Raw genomic sequence first — 24,124 nt, forward strand, 5'->3', positions numbered from 1 at the left:
AGCAGTAATCTGTGTTGTTGTTTTTGTCAAGGAGTAAACCGGTGAAAGGATGTGACTTCCTTTGAATTCACTTGGTACTAATTCTGTTTCATCGCAGCGTTCATTCATGTGTAATCTCGTTTCGCATCACCATCAGGCAAGGTCCAAGTTGCCTCTATTCACACTAACGAGCGATAGACCTACTTCAAACCAAAAAAACTTCGAGGTGCTCTCGATTTGGTGATGGTGATAAACAGAAAACTAAACGACGTAGTGAAACAGTGAAACACGAAATACAGATTTATAACAGAGTAAAATACAGTCAATCATGTCTAAAGTACCTCAAATGGCTTCAGAGGTCAATATACTCAAGACTAAAGCTGCCAATAAGAAAGGACCAGGTTCAGATGATGTTGAGACCGTGTGGCCAAAACCTGAATTCGTAAGTGTGGATTGTCGTTCTTTTTTTTTCACTTTTTTTTCGTTTTTCACTTGGTCACCAGGGATTTGGGTGAGAATCTGTGTGATGTAAGGAGAAGAAGAAGAATCATATCTAATCGTGAGAAGATAGTGATCACGAACATCCCTTGACGATGTTTCTAAGAGGGACTGACCCATTTTGTCCAAGTAGGGCCCATCAACAACAATTGATAATATCACTAAAGAAGGTAAAACCATAACTGAATTCGTAGTTCCTGCAGGATCGATGTTTTCTCTAGGTGCAGCAATACCGAAGTGAGCACATTCTCTGTACGAAATTCATTGCAAAGGTTAAGATCAGAGATTGGTATTGATGATGGTCGTACTAGTCATACAGTCCTTCAATGGGGAGCTTATTTCCCTCCTGGAACAATGGTGAGTCTTCCATTGCCTTACCGCCAATCCTTCACCACACGTATTCTAGCTGGACTTGGACTACCAGCTGATACTTCATATATTCGAGTAGTTCCCAGATGGTGTTCTAGTACCTATTCACGCAAGGATGGTATCTGTACAACCTCTCAAAACCCTACCACCACCTGCAATGCCCTCAGAGCCAGTTTGTAACATCATGTAATCAAGTCGACTCATGCATCAAATACTTAAAAGTCTACTTCCCTTGCTCATTTCGAGTAGTGACGCCAGGTACCAGTATAGCCGGTGTTTCCACTGCTGGAGAAGCAGAACCTGAATCACCTATTGTTCTAGGTGCGAATCCTGCTGCATACTGATCACGACGAAACAAACATCAGCATAGGCATAAGTATAGACATATTCTCAAAAAAAGAGATTCTGACATACTCGATCTCTAAACCCGAAATGTCCAGGTAGATGTTCAGGTTGATTTTTGATATCGAATTCGTCATGATCTTCAAATGTTGGAGGTGGACCATCATCCAATGCCGTTTTTTCCATCGTTATTAGCTGTTCCACAATCACGTTAGCTTTCTGATCTCACACAATCCCTTGATTGGCGGTATCTTTAACTCACTCTTCTTCCCCATTTACCGAAATCTTGTATACTACCTTGACCAATTTTCAACTCCTTCATTCCTTCTACTACTGGTACGTCCACCTCTTGATAATCCTCATTCACAGTAGGCAAGAAAAAGACTAATCTACCTCCGGGAACCAATAACCATCTTGCTAATTGTACAAGATCAAGAGTGAGATTTGCGAGTTCGTAAGGTCTTGAAGGTGGTAGGTAATCTTCTCGTCTAGATTTGAATGTCAACATCTCTCTATAGGTGCTCCTGAGTTGCTCCTGAGATATGTACTTACTTATGCGAATACGTCCCATCAGGCAACAAGTAAGGTTCTTCCCTTAATGGCTTTCCACCTTCCTTTCTACCTGTTCTCTTAGCACCTGCTCGTACGCCGTCTGTAAACATTCTCTTGTATTAGCTACTATTCGTCTTTCACAAGGAGAGAATTGGACGCTAAGGACACTCACATGGGGGATCAGTGATAATCGCATCCACCCATCCACCTGTTCTTATAGGACTTCTAGTAACATCATAAGTCAAGCAATCTATGAATCTATCTTCTATGCCATATTGTTCCGCCGCCCTGAGAATACCAGGTTTTACTTCTTTGCCCTTCACTATTGCGCATCAAAGTTGAACGTGAGCGAGGTGAGCTTTCTATTTGGTGATAGATATAGTCACTGTTTATACTGACTTTTCCCTCTTATTTGTCTACCATCGATATCACTTCCCAGTACATATGCGCCCCAATGTGCTACAGCATAAAGCATAGATCCAGTTCCTACGAATGGGTCATAGATGAGTTTACCTGGTGCAGGCTGAATCGACTCTTTTATCAGCTACGCGAATTTCTAGACTATCCAAGGGAAGTAAGGTCCTAGCTTACGTACAAGTGCTTGTCCTGCCATCAAGAAGCCCATATGTGAATCCATAGATGTATTTCCATAATAAGCTCGATTCTTCACATCATGACTCGTCGCCAACGTCCTTGCTCTACCGAACCCTATCTGCCAATAGTGAAAGAACCAAGTCAGCTCAGAGTGTTACCTGCCTTTTTAGCAAATGGGGTGAGGGATGAGCTCACTCTTCGTCCAAAATACACATGTTTGAAATTCCCATCTCTTGAAACTCTAGCTTGAACAGTATGAGCCGCTTGCCACTGATCTATATTTTCATAAATCCCAGTCAGTCAGTCAACTAATCGAGCCATCGCGGAAATCACCTTGTTCTGGATTATTCAATAAAGGCTATACTCTCTTCAAGAGGAATAAGGACATTTAACTTACAATCTTCGTAAATCACAAATTCAACGTCAGGGTTCTTCATCTGTATCTTCCCTTCTAAAGCCGTATATGCAAAACTCTCAACGGTATCTCTAAACACACATCACCAAAAAGCAAAGTTATAAAAGTCAGTTTTGGACGTATTGAATTTTTCATAAATGTTGATTTACCTGATTCTAGATTCTATCACACGGTGATTTACTCCTTCTAGTGTGAATTTGAAACTTTTCTGTCTGTAAGGTTGTAAGATATCGAGATGTTGACTCATTTCAGCGTGTAACTCTTCATAAGTTGATCCTTGAGCATAAAGCTCAGTAACGGACCTAATCAGTTCTTCAGCTGGAACACCTATCGTCCATATCATGTCATTGGTGACTCACAATAGCAGAGTCTCTCTTTCCAGTAAGTGATTCACATCTTCTTCCTTCTCTAATTCAATTACCAACAATCCTCTATAAAGATCTTGGGAAACGAATCGGATGGGGAAATTGAATACTTGAGAGATTGAAAGAAGAGAAGGTATTCGGAACGATGTGTGATCCAGCGATAATCGAAGGATATAAAGGGGCATCTTGAGCAACGTCTGTCTCCGGCTGAGAACCTTATTCGCGATGATTTTCTCGATCGAAGATAGCTGACTATCACTTGCCGTCAAATCTTCTCCTCTGAATTCTGAATTATCTCGTCTTTGTTCATTTTGTCTCTTTTCAACTTTTTTTTTGTTGATACGTTGATTGGTGGTGAAAAGTGGGGCACCATTATCAGATTATCCCAGAGATGCACCGTGGGAAAGTCAGTTACAGCCTGAGTGGGGGGTGTTGATGACATAGGAATAGAAGTTGTAATAAATGTTGAATTCATTATAATGTAGTCAATCTCGATACAACTGAAAACAGCTCAAAATGACATCCACAGACTTGCAGCATACGGATAGCAAGAACGGAGAATCATCCAGATCTCAAGGTGTATATCTACCTACTAATCCAGTGCTTCCACGACCTTGTTTGACTACCGACTCTGCTGTATCTCAATGGCACAGTTCACCTGGATTTCAAGGATTCTGGGGATGGATCAAAAGGCGCTGCGAGAGGATCAAAGGGAAAGAGATACTCAGGGGAGATTATCATGGAGATTCGGAGGTCAGCTAACACGACGTCATGCAGCCAGCTTGGTATACGTTGGTATCTAGCTGACTTGAGTGATATATTTGATAGGGTATCAAAACGTTGATGACCATGTTACAGAGTATGTTGGACTGGGTGGAAGAAGTTCCGATACAACCTCAGAGTAGTCAACGATTTGGTAATCTAGCCTTCAGAAGCTATACAAAGCTTGTAGAGGAAGTGAGTGACTTGGGCAAAAGCTCGTCGGATGACGGTCTCATGTTTAATTATGGTAAATAACAACTAAGAACACTTTCCTTTTAGCGTTTACCAAAGCTATTTACATCCACCACTGTCCCTCCTAATCTTCTTTCACAGCTCTTACCGCTTTTTCTCAATTCATACGCTTTCGGTCATCCCGTTCGCATAGATTATGGAACAGGTCATGAGTTAGCTTTCGTTTTGGGATTATGGGTATGTGTTGTATCAGGCTGGATTGGCGGCGAGGGTGATCAAGAGGATGAAGAGGATGAATTGATTTTGAGGGTGTTTACGAAGTAAGTGTGATATCTCAAAAACCTGTAAATTGGCAAATTTGTAGTAGGACGTGATAGAGCTGATAAACTGATATAATCACTTGCATCTGATAGGTATCTGGATCTCACAACTTTACTTCAAAAGACATATCGACTAGAACCAGCTGGTTCCCATGGTGTTTGGGGTTTAGACGACTATTGTTTTCTACCGTGAGTGGTTTTTCAGCCAAGAACGAGGCCTGCGCTCAGTGTCAATAGCTGAAACCTTCCGTTCATTTGTATTAGGTATTTATTTGGCTCAGCACAATTAATGGGTGAGTAGTGACTACAATTTCGGTGTTACTTCTCCCCTTGATCCTGGCCTTCGATATGATACGAGAATATCAATTATTTGTGGTCAATGCTGACTCTACTTCCATTTCCAGATGGTCCTCTTACACCTTCGTTGTCACTATCACTAGCGTCATCTCATCATCCATCATCTACCTCTCCGCCACAAAATCCCATCACTGATTTATACACATTATCATTATATCACTTGACGTTATTCAAGACCGGAGCAGCTTTCTCAGAACATTCGCCAATGTTGTGGTCCCTTTCACAGATGAAAGACTGGATCAAACCTCATGGTGGATTACGAAAGATGTTTTTAGGTGAAGTCACGGGCAAAAGAGTCGTCGTTCAAGGCTTATGGGTAGGAGGTTGGAATTGGGGCGAAAACGTTCCTGATATATCTCAATCTCAGAGAACGAAAACAAACGAGGTAATGGGAATGAATAATAGTTCAATAGTAGGAGCAGAAGGTACAAAAGCTCCTTGGGCAAGATAGATGTACTTTTAGTGCAATGAAGTTGTAATGACGATAATGACGACAACGACGATATATCCCTTCAAAATCAAATACAACCGCTTTTCTCATGGGGACATCACAGTTTTTTCAGAACATGGCATACACATACGAATTTGGTATATAATGCACGGTATATATGACTATAGTACACTTTTATTGTTAAGTACGAGGCTACCTCAAGTCGAGTAAGAAAGCTTTACACAATAGCTTTAATCAAGTTGATTACCTTCCCAACCTCTTCTACATATCCGCTTCCTGTCCATTCAGTTTCAGTGAGCACTTCCTCTAGTTCTTCAGGTATTTCCTCCTCAAGCGACGAGAGGGCAAGATATATCTCTTCTGAAGAGATAGCCCGTATCTACATTGATGATAGAAAGGGAAGATCAATCAGTACTTTTGCCCGACAAAGCTATACACAGCGGAGACACCTACTCGAGGGAATCTATGACCTAAAAATAGTGGTACATATCCCACTGCTTTCAATCTCATATCTGATGATGAGGTTAGGCATGCAATCACCCTGGGTTTACCGTAAATTAGCTTGATGAACGAGGTTCGCAACTCGAAGCAGAAACGAAGCCTCCAGCTGGCACTCACACTCTCATTGAAACTGTTATTCTCTCGATCGATTTGATGCTGCCCAGACCCTTACACCCAATTGTTAGTATATCGGCACACCTGTTCCAAAGTGTAATTGTCAGCTTGAGAATTTCATCTAAAATGCAAAACATAGTTGTTAGATTTCATCACTTACACTGAGTTTGCGTCTTCAAACAGGTTTAGAACACCGTCCGTGTATAGTCTATGTACAGTCTGTAAAGCCGGTATGAAAATTCTATTTGACGTATAATTCTTTTCCAGTAATTCCAGTAGAACTCCTAACACCGGTCGAACGAGCGATGGATGTGTGGTCAAGTATGATGATAGAGGTTGAGATGCCGCATTTGACTAAATTCAATATATAAAAATATATAAGCTTTTTGCGTCTAGGTATATAAACGACGAGAAGTTGAAATCTTACAAGCGTGATTACCTGACTACCTATACTGTGGATCAATCCAGCCATCAGGGATTTCCTGAACGTTGTTTGTAGTATTGGCATTGAGGAGTTGAACCATTCTTTTTGATCTATGTAACGGAATCCTTCTCCTTTCTCTCTGTATCACCGTAAGATATTAGCCATTTGCATCCTTTCTCTCCTTCATCGGATCGGAAACTCTGGCCAAAATGAATAACGCCGATGCTTACTGTAATTGCGATATCGGAGCTGCCATGTTTTCTTTACCATCCCAAGACCAACCTTTCTCCCTTATCCTAGACAAAGCCAACGCTGATTCTCCTCTGACCGACTCAAGCTTCTCGACACCTTGCTTGATCATACCTCCCAAAACCTTGTCAAGCAAATCCGCTGTCATCAGATGGTCTGACGGTGGATCGAGGGACGACACTACTCTTCCAAGCGATGACAGAGATTCTACTCTGACCCATGAACCGACATCGCCCCTTTGGTCAGTGGTATAATCTTCCAACCCTGTGATCAGACTGTGTATAATCGAGGTGAATTGAGAAGGAGAAACTGAGTGGACAGTAAATCAGCTTCTGATTGACCGCATTTGAGGTAAAGAGCTAAGCTCACCAACTAGTTTACCATTGATCCTTTGGATAGCTATATTACCTAAGGATCGAGTGGAAGCTCTCCTACTTTCTACATCTATTTTTTCTGGATGTTCCAATATCGCCAGTAAAGCTTTAACAGCTTTATCAGTCAAGGTTGAAGGTGAGGAGGGGTAATGAATATAGCCAAGGGCTAAAGACGCAGCTTGTCTTTGAGCTATTCGGAAAGATTTCAGATCGGCCACCAATCTTTAAATCTATCAGCTACAACTGTTCGGAGCTCGATCATCGTCCAGTCATCGGTGACTCACTTTGTAACATCCTTTTCTGGAGATCTAAGTTCGCTCAACCTCCCATACACTCGTGCGACCCCTTCGTGAACTTCAGGTTCGCGACGTTTCATTGCTAAATCCAGGTACTTATCTAAGACAGCTTGAGTAGACGAGGTAGATATTATGGGCTCGTTTAGTATTATCACTAACAAAGAGCATAACGCAGAAAGGATGTCGGATGCTTGTGAGACAACGAACGACGCTGGTCGGATATTGGAAAGGGTCTCGAAGATCTGTATCGATTGACCTACTTAGCTCTATCCGGTCAAGCAGCGACAAGGCTTACTGTTTGTCGCCTTTCATCCTTATCACAAAGGAGATGAGACATCTGCGTCAGAGCTACCAGGGCTCCATGTACGTTCACGGCATCGAGTGAAGGTAGCTCATTCAGCTATAAAGATGATCAGCTTACCGGTGCAAAGGTAGCTGTTTACTTCAGACGTACCTCTCTTTCCAGCGAGTCTTGCAAATCGGCGTCACCGCCGAGTCTCAATAGACTCTGCAGTGCTTGAGAAGCTTGAATCCGCATGGCGGAATCCCAGTGTCTCAGGGTAATACGATGCAGATGATTTCGCATTTTGTCTCGGTATATTTTGTATCTACCGCACAAACTTTAGCTCCACAAACTAAGCAACCATTGGAGCTAGAACTTACATTGCTACCGCAGGAGCCGCTGTGTTGAAAGCCATTCTTCTGACACTGACAGAGTAGAAATCTGTTTTCGCAAGTACGTCAATACCTTCAGGATAAAGTCCCTAGAAATAATCTCTATTTCATCAGAATCGTTTCATCCCGTGACAGCATGGTTGGAGAACTTACGAGTCTTCCCACTCCTTCTTGATACGCTGCACTTGCTGCTCTTCTTACGCCAACTTCTCTATCGAACACCGCAACACAAATCAAACAGGTCGCCATATCCTCTGCGTAGGGTCGCAGGATATCTGGCGGACAAGCTCGAGACAGGGACCATAGAAGATAGGCTGCTGCATCCCGGACATTCGCTCCTATCGAATGTGATGCTCGACGAAGATCAAATGTCAAAGCCTGATCAGGTGTTAGTTGATATTCCGCGGCCATGCGGTTAGACGGGCTTTCTTGGCTCACCTTGATCACCCATTTCACCGCTCCTCCGGCTTCGTCCTCGCCCACAAGTCCTCTTCTGGCCAATTCAGCCAGAGCTAGACAGACACCATGCCACCTTGATTCTCCTCTAACAGATTCAGCCCCTCCAAAGCCCATAGTCCCGCCAGTCGACGATGAACCACCAGGATCAATCATAGTGCCGAAAGAAGTCATGGTGACGGGTTCGTCTTCTGTGCCTTCGAACAATGCGATCACAGCTCCTACTATTTGTGCAGAGAATGATGGTGGAAGCAAGGATGACAGTCGAGCTAGATATTTGGCAGAAGAGTATCGAACGATTGTGTCCTGTTTCGACGGTGTCAGCTCAGATCAAAGTAGTCGGGGTCAATCAGTTTACCTTATCTGATAAGCCTCCCATAAGATCATCAAGCCATTCTTCCAGTCCTTCTGGCAAGTCAATCTCATCTTGGTCGTCTAAGTCAATCCCGCACGTCAAATTACTATCGCGGTTCCTAGGATCACACCTGCTCACCTGCATAACCTTTCCCAAGTTTTGCCAACCACAACCTGCCCTTAGCTTTTATTGCCAATTTCCTAATTAATCCTGAGCCAGCAGCAGTTCTTGATCCCCTTAAATGAGGTAACAGCTTTTCATCAATGAATTCCTCCAATAATGGTAGATGTTTGGGTTTAAGGAGAGAAGGTAATAAAGCCAAGAATTCCAATATGGACGCAACGAAATTTGCTTCACCTTCCCTTTCACCTTCTTGTATCTCTGATGAAGCCCAATCGAAAAAGCCTTGCAAGGCTTGGACAGTATCTTCACGAGAATACAGACGAGCAAGTACCAAAGCTGAATATGCGCCTTCTTTACCTGGTCTTGAAAGTAAAGGAAGCGATAGTGAAGCTACTTGTTGACCTAAAGATGCTAATGGCGCCTTGAAGAGTATCGCGGAAGCAGGAAGATCTATGCCGTATGCGGTCGAGGAGACGGGTGTTGTGGAACTGGAAAGTGCAGTAAGGTTAAAAGGAACGGTGAGAAGTAGAGCAAGCCATAAAAGTAATACAGCACGTAGCTCCCATGCTTCGGGGGACGAGATAAGTGGATGATGAGGAGTTGAAGGTGTGGTGGAAGTTGAAGGCGCAGTGGAAGGAGAGAGAAGAGTCACTAGAAGAGGCAAGAAAGGTATCGAAGATGGAAAATGAGGGACTATACAATTTATGAGCTGGGTTCATGGTGAGAGTTTCCCCGAGTTCGCATACTTACCGACCGCTTTCCACCCTCTGACTTTTACTATCCAATTCAACAGCCTACCGAGTCTTTCGAGTCGTTTTGAATTGACGGAAATTGGTCGCTTAGTATCGGTACCTTCACTAATCATATGTAAGGTCTGGCCTAGCTGATCCATGAGAGGAGGAACGATTTCATCTAAAGAGGGATCAAGTAATCCAGGTAAAGGAAGATAATAATCAAGCTAGAAGTAGAATTAGCTGCTGGGATGACATTCTGGTGGAATCGCTAGCTCACTATCGCTCCAAGTGAAGTTATCGACCCCTCTTCTTCCTCCTCTTCTTTCGTATCTGGTTCTCTGCTGATATCAAGTTTCAAGAATCGTTCGAGCAATCCGAGGAATTCACCCCGATGAGCGAAATGTGTATATGTAGGATCCGAATCATCTTCCAAAGGAGCAGACGCTAGATCTTTACTCATTGCACCTATCAATTGATACTATCCTATGAGGAGGATAGTCAGGATGTTCTGGGCAAAGTCTTGTACAGTGGAATAGATTCAAGATTTGTCCTCATAAAGTTGGATTTGAGGTTCAAAAACGTCCTAAACTCAGACGGCCACACGAGACGCGTGCTGCGTTTCCAGCGGAAATGAAGTGAACATTAACTCATTCCACGTGGCTGGACTTGAACCCCTGTCGCTTGGACCTCTAGTCAGTAAATCGACCTTTTTCTCAATTCTTGTTGTTCTCTCGATACGTTACAGATCCCTCAGGAGCAACGGAGCGACGAGACAGACGACCTGAGAGCAATTACGATTACACGAAAGCAAGGCAGCACCCGAGGAGCAGTTCACTGATCACATGGCACGATACGCACACACACACTGACCCACCAACCCCCTTTTGTTTCATAAGGTCCTGAATATGGACAATCAAATTGTAACTGAATGTGGTCAATGCTTGCACATGATATATGCGTACATAATCGACTGGAAAATTCCAACTTTGTGATTCTTTGATTTGTTTCCATTTCATGTTTGTCCACTTACTGATCGATAATACCTCAACATATTCATGTACAGATATATATCCACTCGACCTCGTGTGTTCAAGGCAAACAAACTATCTCATACACTTCATATGACTGTTCATCACAGGTTCAGATTCAACCTTTCAAAACCCGTCTCTACATCAAGCTCATCGAGATTCGTCCCAGAAGAAGCTGACTAGTCGTTCAAGAACTCTGTGATTAGAGTAACACGTCGATGCAGACCCATCTTCGACCACACAGCGGATAGACTATCGCGGCCGATGAAGACAGTGAGTAAATCCAAAATAGGTTATTTGATAACTCACAAGTCCCCTCCCCTTTCCACTTTCAATGCCCCTCCTTCTCCCTTCACCTGGCTTCATCGCTATATACTTCAACATCCCTATTGACTCTTTCCGTCCCAATAGATCTCACTGTATCACAAAGCTCTTTCGTATCAGCTCATTGTCTACCTTGCCCCTCGGACCTCTGACTTCAGACGTAACAATAATCCGTCCATTTCAACCATTTTCAATCTAAATCTCCCATCTCTTTTGAGTTCGTCCTCAATCTTCCTTTCTCAGCTACAAACCACTGTGAGAGGCTTCTAGCTGGTGATACACACTGATGGTGTAGCGGTAACATTAGCGCTTCCCACGTGTTTTCCATGTTTCCATGGAAGGAGTGGTGGACGATTAGTTCAGAATAAATGCGCTAGCCCGGGGTTCGACTCCCCGTCAGTGTATTTTTGGCTGTTCAAGCCCATTGTAAGCTTTCTCGGGGTAATCAATAACAAATAACGCTATCTGTTTTATCTGGGATGCTTTAGATGCTTTAACAGGCTTTGGAGAGATTGAATTGGCCTATCAGCGAGAAAACAATGGGTTTTGGTGGATGTCAGGAGCAAACTGATGAAATGAGTGAGTCGAGCAATTCTGATAAACTAATGGACACTTGTTATGTGATCTTGATCAGAAGGATGCAAGTCGGATAGAATGGAGTAGGAATGTCTGCCAGCGTCTCTTATCGATTCGGGATTTGATCAGGCCAGTCTGAAATCAACACGTTTCTGTAAGTTTGTATGCTTGTCTAGTTTTGGTTTTGAAGAGGTCAGTCGCCCAGTATGAGCGATGCGACGATCTATAACTGCAGTGGCGCGACTCTTTTGACCGCTCAATCCAGACCCGTTATTCCCCTTGTTAACTCCTTGGGAAGAGCTTGAAGATCCATCGTAAGAACTGCTTTATTAGAGTACGGAGCGCGTTGCACATTTCATGTTCGATCGTAAGGTGTCCGTGCGTTTCCCTAAATGTTGTGTGTGTGTGTGTGTGTGTGTGTGTGTGTGTGTATATATATATATCAGTGATTGATCAAAAGTCAACAAATAACAGCCACATTCGCGACGCGTCCTACGAGTTACCAGTATTCTCCATTTTTGACTTTTGATTTCTTTCTCTTCTTCTATTTTCCAATTTTCCTTTCACTTTAATACCTAGCAATCTATTCTCCACAGGACTCGTGTGGAATCGCATAAATATGCCAATACTTGAACCTCTTCCTCCCCCTCATCCAATAGCATCATCGTCTCGAATGGTCAATGGTCTTTCTCACTCCCACATGAACGGTCGTTCAGAAGCTTCCTCTTCTACTTCATACAATCTGAGTAGTCATCTCGCCCAATCAAATGATCGCGGTGATCGAGAGCAGGATGAACACCAAGTAACAGAAGACGAAGAAGAAGAAGAGGATATGCATATTGATAGTTCATCAGATATGAGTGAAGAAGAAGAAGGATTACCCGTGATACATAGTATGTCCAATCTACTTTCGCATTCAGCTCTTCATTGTGGTATTTCATCAGCGTCAAGGATGGATGAGGGCATTCCGGATAATTGCTGATATATTGCGCATCCCAGTCGAAATTAGACTGCGCGCTTCGACCAGGAGTTCGATCAGAGATCCTGATCTCATATACTTGATAAAAGAATATATACAAACTGCGTCTCCTCATCTTGTCCCGGGAAAAGAACTGAAGGGCTGGGAGAAGGAAGAAGAATTACAAGAGTACGTGGAAAGGATACGGATAGAGGAGAATGGTAAGATCAATTCAGATGCTATGACCAATATCAACCTGACTGATGACCGCTCTAGTCGATGATCTAAAATCAATATCATATGATGATGCACAGTTAGAATTTCATATTTACAAACCTGGCAACTTCGATGAGATAGAAGACTTCAGTGCTGAGTTGGATGGTACGTTCGATTCTCATTCATCAAAGGCTTTTATGTCAAAAGGCAAAAGGCAAAAGGCAAAATCCGGGCACGCTAATTTATGTTAACTCCAACTCATCATTTTTGTAGAATACGATAATGAAAACGCTGTAACAGCAGCAAGTATGAGAACTCTACCTTCAGCAGAATTAGATGGCATATGGGATACGTGAGTCACTTCTCCTAAATTCTCCATGACCACCTTCATATATAATCTCACTCATCAGATTCTTCCAAACTGATGTTAATATACAGACTGGTATATCCAGATAATCTGAAAACACGTCTGCTGAATTTCTGTTATTCAACAACTTTGTTTTCGGAAGCTGCGATAAATTTCAATGTGATAGCGTGGAATAGGTTAGTTCAGCTTATACAGCTTTTCATCGTTTAGCAAAAGGCTCTTAGCTGACGAAGACGGATTGACAATTCAGAGTAATCTTACTTCATGGGCCACCTGGAACGGGAAAGACGTCTTTGTGTCGGGCTTTAGCACAAAAAATAGCTATTAGGATGCATAAGATGTGAGTGCTTCTTTGCGGTATGATTCTAGCACCGCGACCAGGTCGTCATATCCACGAATGACTGCCAATTAGCTGAACTCAATCACATCAATAGGTATCCAACAGGAAAACTAATCGAGATCAACTCACATTCGTTATTCAGTAAATGGTTCTCGGAATCGGGTAAATTAGTCCAAAAGTTGTTTGACACTATAACACGAGAAGTAGATGATGAGTCCCAATTTGTGGTTGTCATGATAGGTCAGTTGACTCCCTCTAGAACGTAGACAACGACTGACACCATTTATTCAGACGAGGTGGAATCCTTGACTGCTGCTAGAGCTGCTGCCATGTCAGGCAACGAGCCGTCCGATTCCATGCGAGTAAGTAAAAGCATCTCTTGGTCTCGCCGGGTCTGACGGATAATCAGAAGCTGATTCCCTGATGGTAGGTGGTGAATGCGTTATTGACTCAACTGGATAGACTGAGGGTGAGAAAGAATGTGTTAGTCATGACAACGTCAAATCTGGTAGATGCTATTGGTCAGTCCGATCGAGTTTAAGCGTAGGCTTGAAATCTTCATTTACTGATCGCTGCCTATGCTTGTGCAGACGAAGCATTCATGTCAAGAGTAGATATGGTAGAATTAGTACCCTTACCACCAGCCAAAGCAGTTTACTCGATTCTCGTAGGATGTATGACAGAGATGATGTCGAAAGGATTGATCAAGATTCGTAATTTCCTCGACGTGAACAGAGCCATTGATTATAGTACTCAATATGATACTGGAGGCGACAAATCGAGAACAGATAGTGTGGCTTTATATAAGTTAGCTGAGAAATGTTATGTAAGTGATTCTGCACTGCTCTTCAGTATCATCATTTTCCCGAGATGGAATAATGGCCACATGATCCAGAAAAAGGTTGTTCTTTAGAACTATATTGATGTTCATTGATGTCTGTATAGGAATTGAAAATATCAGGTAGAACTCTACGTAAATTGCCAGTGTTAGCTCATACCACTTATCTATCAACTTCTTCCAGTGAGAATAGGAGAAGACCATTAATCAAATGGATAGAAGCTATGAGCAAGATCATTGATCCTCAAAACCAGAATCAATCTCGAGCAAAAGCTGATATCGCTGGAGATAAAGCCAAAGTGACCGCACATGTGAATGGGAATGGAGACGGAAATGTCACGAGGCATGGAAGAAACCCAAGTACAGCCAGTGCAACGACCACGACTGAACGGAGTGAAATTGGGATGAACATAGCCACGGAAGGTGGAAGACATCATCATTGATTATGAAGGGAATTCGTCAATCATTTCACGAAAAGATGACATTAACGTGCATTTGGATATCAATCGATTCTTCATTCTCGCATATGCATGCATATGATCCCCATTATTGATAGTTTAACAGTACCATGAGGTATGCGGAGTTTCCTCGCATCTCCAGGCAGCTCAAAGCATGTGAATATATCGATTCATGGAGATCTGTGTGAACTCCGTGGTTTTATATGACGCGTGTACAGTGTGGGTGCGGTGATCGGCGGCGGGCCTTCGTGGTTCATTTTATGTTTTTGCTTTTGTTCAGAGTCAAAATGTTTTTCTTTTCACATGTCAGTGCTAAACGTTCCGATCCGAATTGAGAGGTCTCCTTGTTTGTTCAGCAGCATATATCCATTCATCTCAAGCATCTAGTTCATTCTCTCCTTCACAATCTCCTTATTTTCAATATCATCGTTAGTATTTCTTCCGTCTGAAACAATCACTCAAATAAAACTTATATAATAATACATACACATACATACGACGCTCATTTTCCACATCGATTTCTTTGCCACTCAAAAAATAATTCAAACCAAACCGAAATCTAAAATGTCAAAAATCACTTCTTCCCATCCTAGAGGGAAAGTATATTCTCTCGCTGAGGTGTCCCGACGTAAGTATATTATCTCCATGACATTTCTACAAACAACTTTGATCGAACACTGACTTTTGGTCATCTCCACCCTTTTTCCTCTTTTTTGGTGTTTTTTGGCGTTATTTACACAGACAATACCCGAAACTCAACGCTCGTCACGTATTCTGGAAAAGTATACGACTTGACATCGTTCTTACCTGATCATCCAGGTGGAGATGATATCATAATTGAATATGCAGGAAAAGATATCGGACAAGTAATGTCTGATGAATCTCAGCATGTTCATTCGAGAGCTGCATACGAGATGATGGATGAGATGGTTGTCGGGGAATTGGGTGGTGGAGAGAGGATAGTCAGTGAAGGTGAGTAACAACTATTTCGTACAGACTACAATACCCCGTAGCACAACGGAGATCATTCATTGATTTTTGGTTTTCCTCATTTCTTCTATTTCTATTTTTGCCTGGTACGTTACGCACGTTCACTCTCGTCCTCCCTTGATGGCATTCAAATACCGCAGACTGGGTAGCGGACGAGAATTTTCATCCCGACGAAACCGACTTGTTATCCGATTACAACATGAACAAATTCATCGATTTACACAAACCACTCTTGATGCAAGTATGGCGAGCACCATGGACAAAAGAATATTACCTTTCACAAGTACATGAACCCAGACATTTGAACGAAAGTGCAAGAATGTTTGGAAGTGATCTGCTCGAGCCATTCACTAGAACTCAATGGTATGTGGTACCATTGATATGGTGGCCCATCGCTGCTTTCTTGGGTGTATTGAGTGTTGGTCAATTCAACAACTCGTGAGTGTGGACCACATCTATCTGTTATCAGCTTTTGTTCATACCTCATGTATCATAAGGCAAGGTCTCACTAAGCTCACTTTGACACTCAATTCGCAGATCACTTTCCGCCAAAGACATATTACAATTCCCACCTAATTTCTCAGCTTTACCTACCGTATCAGCATTCTCACTCTCAGCATGGTTCACGTGTTTCGCCTTGGGAGTGGTCATCTGGACTTTACTTGAATACACCTTGCATCGATTCCTTTTCCATCTCGACTACTACCTTCCCGATGCACCCTGGGCAATCACATTGCATTTTTTGTTACATGGTGTACATCATTATCTTCCTATGGACAGATTGAGATTGGTCATGCCTCCTTTACTGTTCTTCCTTTTACAAACTCCCTTCACCAAATTAGCTCATCTCATATTCCCCAAAGCCATCGCCAATGGTATCATCAGTGGTTCTTTCGCAATGTATGTGATGTATGATATGGGTAAGTCAGCTTCAACGCTTCATTTGTTTTCTTCCAAAGGGACTGTCATGTACTCATTCCATGTGATTTGTTGATAGGTCACTACGCTTTACATCACACTAAACTTCCGGCATACCTCGCAGAGATGAAGAGATATCATCTTGCTCATCATTACAAGAGTGAGTCATTTACTTTGTGGTTCATCTTGCGATTTACCCTGATTGACTGATTTTCACGTAGATTTCGAACTTGGTTTTGGTGTTACTTCCAAAATATGGGACTACGTCTTTGGTACTATGTTAGTCACAAATACGAAATAATTTCCTGTGGCGAAATGGACATCAGATCGCCGTGGAGAACGACATCGACATGTAGTCCCACATGATATAGAGGATGAACCATGAAGAAGATTATAAGCGCACTAGCCTCTTGATGATCGTGGTGGTATTGGTAGATATCGTAATTCTCCGTTTGTGACTATAAATCCCTTTCAGTCATTCTTTGATAGATGCATATGTGTTACATGCCCTTTTTGGTCTTCGAGTCATTATAGAACCCCAGTCAATTGGGTTCATTCGGCAGTAATATCTTTTGTCTCAGCCTGGACATGTCTTACGTGAAGATGAGATGAGATGAGACGAGATCTTGGATGTCAGGAGATTTACCGGGTTTGATCATTACGCGGAGTATTATGGGATAATGTGAATATTATGGGGTGATTGGTGACTGAAACTACCACATTGGGGAAATAAGATGAATAATCAGAGAAGAAGCAGTTTGAAAGTGATCGAGAGTGTGAGTGAAAGAGAGAGTGATCAGAATTAAAGGTAAAAAAAGGTTAAACTGAGATGATGTTGGAGACGCAAAAGGTCTTTGCGCAGAATACATATACACAGAATAGTTAACGTCCATCATCGAGTGTATTCTCTTGTGATCACATCAAACAAACTAGAAAGAGAGAGACACAGCTGAATCGGGGAATCAACCAGATCACAAGGAAATTAGTTTGAAAGAGTGGGATATCAAAGGGTTTCAGAAGAGACGAACGATCAAGTCGTTATTCGTACATTACACGATCACGTACAATCATATATCATATCACTTGATTGTACAGGACTATCACATCCATCCTATTTATCCAGGATATATAGACCATATCACATGAATCACATCAATGTATAATATCAACACAAGCTAGGACGACGACCGACATACAGACAACAATAACTCAATCAACGAATACAAAGACATCACTTGACTTTTTACTGTAGCGAATCACACTCAGCTGTTGCCATCAGACACATCCTTTCATCACTTTCTGTTCAACTTGTATCATTTGTTTTTATCGTGATTACGAGATTGAATTCAATACAAAAGGATATCTTGCTCAACTTCAAATTCCAAGTCTAGAAAGATAGAATAGAATAGAGAAACAGAGATCGTAGACAGAGTTTAGTTGTTGGGAACTCATCAGGGTTATCTGAGGTGGTATACTTGAGGAGGAAATCTTTGATTCGTGAGTCCAATCTCCCACCATCACATCATCATTATCATCATCATCATCATCAATATTCACTGGTAGTATACTCGTCATGCAACTCCCATCGATTGACTATCGCGCTCTTCATACCACAATCCTTGAATCGAACACACGAACGTTCTTCACCTGTATTGGTCAATCGCGCCATATATCTCCCAGCTAACCTCAATATTACCCTTCACAGACCGATATCTGGTATAGTGAAATTGTGAGATAAACCGATCAAGGTTGGAACAAGCTGGATTTTCCACCTCTCATCTAGTGCATTTTCTCTTCTCTTCCACAATGTCAAATCAATACCAACAGCAAGGAGGGTATAATCCTGCACAATTGAATCCTGCTTTATTCGCTTCGTTGACTAATCAAAATCAAAATCAGAATCAAAATCAAAATGTGAACGTGAACGTGAATCCTAATCAAATCATGAACCTGAATCCAAATAATCAGAATCCTAATAATATCCACTTGAACCTAAATTCATTACCTAACGCTCAGCAACAGGGTATACCTATGAACCCACAACAATTGCAATTGCAACAACAGCAACAGCAACAGCAACAACAGCAACAACAAGGCAATATGACAATGAACGCAGCTTCATTACAGAAAAATCCAAATACCAACACTCTAGATGGCGCTTTACAGAACATAATGTTACCCATGTTCAATAGGCTACAAGGTCAGAACGTAGCTAGGGCAGAACAACAAAGACTTGGTATAAACCCACAACAACCTCACAATCTACAACAACAACAACCCCAACAACAACAATCCCTGCAGCAACAACCAATACCGCAGAATGTGAATATAAATCCTCAACAACAACAACAACAACAGCAACTAAACCAGCAGCAACAACAACAGTTTCAAGGTATGGCTCAACAAATGAATATGGCAGGTTTACCAGGTATGGGAATATCAATGTTGAATCAACCTACTCAACCGCAACAACAATTATCTCAACAACAAATGTACATTCAACAACAACAGCAACAACAACAGCAACAGCCGAACCAATCACAACAATCCAATTTTAATATCCACTCGCAGCAACAAGGTCTAGCGCTTCAGAACGCACAACAACCTCAACATCAACAGCAACAGCAACAAATGCAAGGTAATCCAGGGATCAACGTGAATAATCTAGTCGGAGATTCGGAACAGGGTAGAAGAATGATGCTACAAAAGTAAGTTAAACTTTCAGTAAAAATTCGTAGTACATCATTCCCCTGTCACCAGTCATACACTTTCAGCGTCGTCGCTCTAAAAAAATCCATCAAAGACCGTTTTATATACACTTGCCACCGGTTCATATACTAATCTTCTCGATTGCACAAATCACAGTATGTTATCCCAGGCTACCAACGCTACTCAACCTCCTCCTACACAACAGCAACAGCAACAGCAACAACTACCACCGCAAATGCCAATACAGCAACAGCAACAACCACCGATGCCAAATCAACAGCAACAATCTCTACAGCAGCAAGCGGTCAACATAAGTGGGATAAGTCCACAGATCGCAGAATTGTTTCGAGCCAGACCAGAGATTGCTGAAGCCGTCTTCAAGAAGCATAATGGCAATACAGCTGCTGTCATTGCTGATATGCAGCGTACAGTGGTAATGATGGGTCAACAAGCTCAACAAAGAGCAAGAGAACAAGCTCAACTTCAAGCTCAAGCTCAGATTCAGGCTCAATCCCAGAATCAGAATCAGAATCAAAATCAAGTCAGACCTCAGCTTCCACCACAGCAGATGCATCAACAACATCAACCGCAAGCACAAGTACAACCGCAATCACAGCATCTGAATCAGGCTATCGGAGTAGGGATCAATGGACCAGTAGGTGTAAACCCAGCTATGGCTTTCCAAGGCCAACCCCAGCCTCTCAATCAACAGCAACAGCAGCAACAGCAACAAAGACCACCTCAACAACACATGCAACAGCCTCCTTCGATACAACCTCAACCTCAGCAGTTGCAACAACCAAGAATCGTTTCAGATGGAGGACAATATAATATGGTTCAACATGGTTCAAGTCAAGGTCAAGGTCAAGGTCAACAAGGAAACCAGTACGCTAACACGCTGTCTCAATTGGAAGCTGTAAGTCCGCTGGTTGTACTGAAAGTTTCCGCTGAGCCAGCTGATTTTTGATTTCATCGATAGCTTCAACAGATGAAGGAACGTCAACAGCGTAGTGGGTTGAAAACGCCAAACATTCAACAACCAAATTTACCTTTGGCTTCGCCCCAACAAGCCTTGCCGAATATGAATATTTCACCTGGAAACAATGCGCTAGGGGGGAATATGCCTCAACAGTTCCAAGGTCTGCATCAAAACAATAACCAACAACCAATACATCCAGGTCAATTGCAGCAACAACCACAACAGCAGCATCAAATCCAGGCACAAAGACACACACCGCAGTTGGCAGCCCAACCAATTCAGGCTCAAATCCCTCCTCCTCAAAGACCTCAATCACAGAATCAGACCCACCAATCGCAATCGCAAACGCCTCAATTACAAACTCCCATCCTAGCATCAGGTTCAATGGCTCCTCCACCAGGAGGTGCCAAATCCACATATTTCGAACAAATCCCCACTTGGGCTAATGATAGACTGATCGCTGCGACTGTCATGGTTTCGAAGAAACTCTTTGAAGGTAATCAGGCTGGGAACACAAATGTCAACGAGCAAATGAGTAAATTCCATCTGTTATTATTGATTGCGGAAATAAAGAAAAGGAATATTGTCATCCCTCAAGATGCTTTGAACGTTGCGTCCGCTTTGTGAGTCCATCTCCATCCTCATTATCAAGGAAAGAGTTGGGAATTTGATTGACGTAAGAGTTTGCCAAATAGTATGAACGTGCCGAATGCCACGCAAAGATTGATTGGTATGGATGCAAATGATCTTCTCCAAATTGCAACTAGCAATATCATGCGATTGACTCCAAGTCAAAATCAATCGCAGAATCAACAACAACAGCAAGTACAAATGCCCAATCAACCACAACATGCGCGCCAACGGTCATATCAAGGTCAACCTCCTCAGCAAGGAAGTCAAAATAACCCCATTGAATTAGTAACCCCTACAATGAATAACCAAATGAACTTACCACAACAGTTCTCAACGCCTGTTCAGCCAAATGTAGCTCCGCAACAATCCCAAGGCATGCAGTCTCAGCCACAACAGCAGCAGCAATTCATTGCGCCTCAGCAACAGCAGCAGCAGCAACAACAACCCCAACAACAATGGGCACCTAACCCTACTCCGCCCCCTGGACCTTCTATGAGTTTGGAATCGGTGAACATCCCCGAGGAGAATTTCTGGTCATCTCTGAGGCAAATACATCATGGTAATGGTATACAAAATCCTCTTGTGGAAGGCAAACAAGTGAATCTGTATAAGTTATTCCAAATCGTGCTGAAGAATAATGGAAGTGCAATGGTAAGTTTGGTCTCCCAATCTGACTGAAGAATACTCATTAAAAGCTGTACCTAATGTTCGTTTGTGTCACAGATTGAATGGCCTAAATGGACTATTGTAGCTGGTCAACTAGGATTCGCGTCCGAACCTGGTCAACCTGGTCAACCGCCATTATCGAATACCAACGTTGCGCAGCAAATCAGGGCTTGTTACGCTCAGATCCTTCAACCTCTCGAGAATGTCTTTTTGGCCAGATTACAACAGTCTAGGCAAAATATAGGCCAACAACAACCACAACAACAACCGCAGCAACAAGCGCAACAACCACAGCTGCAACAACAGCCAGCTCAACCACCTCAGCAATCGCAAATTCAACAACCTCCACAATTCCAACAACCCTCACAGCAACAGCAAGGACAGCCTCAAATTCAATCACAGCCGTCTCAAAGCCAGGTGCCACAACTCAATGAACAGCAAAAGAGATTCCTCGAAGCTGCCAAGAACGCTTCTGGACCCGGTACAGGTACGCTGGAAGGACTAGCGCAGCAAGTCACACAACAACCCCAACAATTCCCTCCTCAAGCACAGCAACCGACACCATCCACGAGTAATGCTGTTCCTGACATTCAACAACAGCAATCTCAGAATATCAATCAAGGACAGGCATATGGAATTAAAGGTAACCCAATGAAGATATACGAGTTTATCAAATCACAAGAGACTCAAGTTAGGAATAAGCTCGGTAAGTCTCACGATTTCTTACAGCCAACACTCAGAAAGGGTGCATCGTTGACCTTCTGCTTCATTGCAGAGAAGAACCCGTCAATACCGTCAATCGACAAAGAAGCTTATCGAACTGAATTACAACAGTTGATGCCAATCATCAAAGAAGCTGAAAACAGGGTCCCGATGTTTTTGATGATGATGCAGGAAATGGGCGCTCCAGAAATGTCAGCTGGACCCCAGATTGTTTCGATGGTGAGTATACTGCATATTCAGATGATAAGTCCAAAGGTCCTCCAAGTTGACGAGTTTCGAATGTTCTCAGTACACCTCCGCTTTGTATGCCAATTCAGCTGCAGATTCCGACCGATACATTCTCAACGTATCCGATTTGAACCGGATAAAGTTGGGACTCGCTCAACTCATGTCCCGTGCTCAATCAATGTACAGAGCCATGCTGGATAAGCCTGGAGGTTCAACACTGTTACGAAACATTGCGTCTGCGTTGAGCGCCGCGAAAAACAGCTTGAATGGCCAAAATCAATCTCAAGGTCAAAATCAAGCTCTAGCTCCCTTGACTGGCGGTGGACAATCTCAAGCTCCCGTCCAACTTGCAGGAGAATCACCTGCGAATCTCGCAGAAGCCATTGCAGCTCGACACAAGAGTTTGAGAGTTGAAGATCTCAAACCACCACCAGCTAAACGATCAAAAGGAACGAAAGGGTCTCCTGCTACGCCTGGTAATGCACAAACTCCAGAAGCTAAAACTCCAGCACTGACAGGTCAAGGTGCTACTCCTACTGAATCTCCTGGCTCTGCCAAACGTCCCAACGCCAATACAAGCGGTAGTGGCAACAAAAGGAAAAGACAATCTTCGATGGCAAATTCAACAACATTGACAGGAACCGGTAATGCATTGCAAAGTGTTGTTGGTAAAACACCTAAACAATTAATGGCTGAAGTCAAAGAATCCATGTCGAAAACTTCTTCTTCTACCTCAGTCAGAAATAGATCAACTTCCATTCTCACCTCCAACAATCTGATGCCTGCCCCTCCTACATCGATATCTTTACCTTCTTCTTCTGCAACGGGATTATCAAACAACGCTCTGGGGATAGATTTGACCCCTAACGAAGTTGTGGCTCAGAACGAAATGAACGAAAACAAATTGTTCTTCAATAATCAAAATTCATTATCTCAAGCTGCTGGTATACGGATAACAGCAAATGGCTCAAATTCAGTAGCTGGACTATCATTAGATGCGTGGCTGACTTTCACTCAAGCTTACGAAGCGTTCCAAGCTACCCAACAGTCTGCGAATACTCCTATATATCCTTCGGGCCATATTGTACAGAACCAAGGTCAAGATCAAACTCGGGGACAAACCCAGACGCAAGCGCAGAATCAACAACAGAGAAACCTAAATAATGGTAATGAGAATGGTGAAAAGGATATGTTTGAACAGTTCATTGATGTAACTCAATTAACTGATGATCTACCTACACCCGAACTATACAGACCAAACTCTTATTTGCTTACCGATACCACCAATAATGGTATATCAAATGGTACGGAAGAGGAAAGTGATAATTCACCTGAATCAATTAAAACAGTAGCTTCAACTTCAATACCGTTGATTGGAATATCGCATCTTGGTGCAGGAGTACCTCTTCAAGCTGAAGACAAAGAGAAAGGCAAATCAACGGACTTCCAACCAGAACCGGATTCAGATGAAGTGAATGTCGGTTTGGGTCTGGGTCTAGGATTGGGATTGGAAATGAATGGGTATATAATGGGAAGCGAAGAAAGTGGGATTTATAATGGTGGAATCTTCTGGAATGGGAATGAAGCTTATTGATCCTGACGTCTGGAGGAAGGAGTCAGAACAAGTAAAAGTGGAAAGGAGGAGTGATATAGGAATGAGAAGATATTAGCAAGTG

General features: G+C 42.7%; 7 protein-coding genes across 7 annotated transcripts; 5 read left to right on the forward strand and 2 right to left on the reverse strand.

Annotated features, from left to right (window-relative positions):
• Positions 1–307: 307 nt before the first annotated feature.
• On the forward strand, positions 308–1,036 carry IL334_000740 (uncharacterized protein; the record flags this gene model as incomplete). The annotated part of the gene is made up of 4 exons (XM_062932504.1): positions 308–421; positions 611–714; positions 789–834; positions 926–1,036. The coding sequence occupies 4 exons, from the start codon at positions 308–310 to the stop codon at positions 1,034–1,036; spliced, it is 375 nt and encodes a 124-aa protein (XP_062788555.1).
• A 33-nt stretch (positions 1,037–1,069) lies between these two features.
• IL334_000741 (uncharacterized protein) lies at positions 1,070–3,299 on the reverse strand (the record flags this gene model as incomplete). Its single annotated transcript, XM_062932505.1, has 11 exons — positions 1,070–1,186; positions 1,261–1,383; positions 1,451–1,676; positions 1,741–1,840; positions 1,913–2,062; positions 2,140–2,263; positions 2,336–2,452; positions 2,530–2,609; positions 2,732–2,820; positions 2,899–3,051; positions 3,109–3,299. 11 exons carry the CDS (start codon positions 3,297–3,299, stop codon positions 1,070–1,072), a joined length of 1,470 nt encoding a protein of 489 aa, XP_062788556.1.
• Positions 3,300–3,630: 331 nt separating this feature from the next.
• On the forward strand, positions 3,631–5,196 carry IL334_000742 (uncharacterized protein; the record flags this gene model as incomplete). The annotated part of the gene is made up of 6 exons (XM_062932506.1): positions 3,631–3,867; positions 3,943–4,071; positions 4,156–4,388; positions 4,482–4,577; positions 4,653–4,681; positions 4,793–5,196. The coding sequence occupies 6 exons, from the start codon at positions 3,631–3,633 to the stop codon at positions 5,194–5,196; spliced, it is 1,128 nt and encodes a 375-aa protein (XP_062788557.1).
• A 217-nt stretch (positions 5,197–5,413) lies between these two features.
• Positions 5,414–9,957, reverse strand: IL334_000743 (uncharacterized protein; the record flags this gene model as incomplete). The annotated part of the gene is made up of 17 exons (XM_062932507.1): positions 5,414–5,575; positions 5,650–5,737; positions 5,815–5,895; positions 5,972–6,165; positions 6,239–6,374; positions 6,466–6,793; positions 6,854–7,080; positions 7,143–7,396; positions 7,450–7,554; positions 7,609–7,762; positions 7,818–7,918; positions 7,983–8,207; positions 8,268–8,591; positions 8,644–8,720; positions 8,779–9,456; positions 9,514–9,721; positions 9,775–9,957. The coding sequence occupies 17 exons, from the start codon at positions 9,955–9,957 to the stop codon at positions 5,414–5,416; spliced, it is 3,525 nt and encodes a 1,174-aa protein (XP_062788558.1).
• A 2,087-nt stretch (positions 9,958–12,044) lies between these two features.
• Positions 12,045–14,587, forward strand: IL334_000744 (uncharacterized protein; the record flags this gene model as incomplete). Its single annotated transcript, XM_062932508.1, has 11 exons — positions 12,045–12,318; positions 12,425–12,604; positions 12,660–12,764; positions 12,873–12,951; positions 13,038–13,142; positions 13,217–13,306; positions 13,401–13,546; positions 13,598–13,668; positions 13,737–13,827; positions 13,897–14,132; positions 14,252–14,587. 11 exons carry the CDS (start codon positions 12,045–12,047, stop codon positions 14,585–14,587), a joined length of 1,713 nt encoding a protein of 570 aa, XP_062788559.1.
• A 579-nt stretch (positions 14,588–15,166) lies between these two features.
• On the forward strand, positions 15,167–16,811 carry IL334_000745 (uncharacterized protein; the record flags this gene model as incomplete). The annotated part of the gene is made up of 6 exons (XM_062932509.1): positions 15,167–15,230; positions 15,344–15,574; positions 15,733–16,030; positions 16,130–16,512; positions 16,590–16,670; positions 16,732–16,811. 6 exons carry the CDS (start codon positions 15,167–15,169, stop codon positions 16,809–16,811), a joined length of 1,137 nt encoding a protein of 378 aa, XP_062788560.1.
• A 1,505-nt stretch (positions 16,812–18,316) lies between these two features.
• On the forward strand, positions 18,317–24,042 carry IL334_000746 (uncharacterized protein; the record flags this gene model as incomplete). The annotated part of the gene is made up of 7 exons (XM_062932510.1): positions 18,317–19,218; positions 19,376–20,135; positions 20,199–20,821; positions 20,894–21,482; positions 21,555–22,203; positions 22,273–22,439; positions 22,510–24,042. 7 exons carry the CDS (start codon positions 18,317–18,319, stop codon positions 24,040–24,042), a joined length of 5,223 nt encoding a protein of 1,740 aa, XP_062788561.1.
• Positions 24,043–24,124: the final 82 nt, after the last annotated feature.

The sequence above is a fragment of the Kwoniella shivajii genome, chromosome 1, assembly GCF_035658355.1.
Source record: "Kwoniella shivajii chromosome 1, complete sequence".
Taxonomy (NCBI): Eukaryota; Fungi; Basidiomycota; class Tremellomycetes; order Tremellales; family Cryptococcaceae; genus Kwoniella; species Kwoniella shivajii.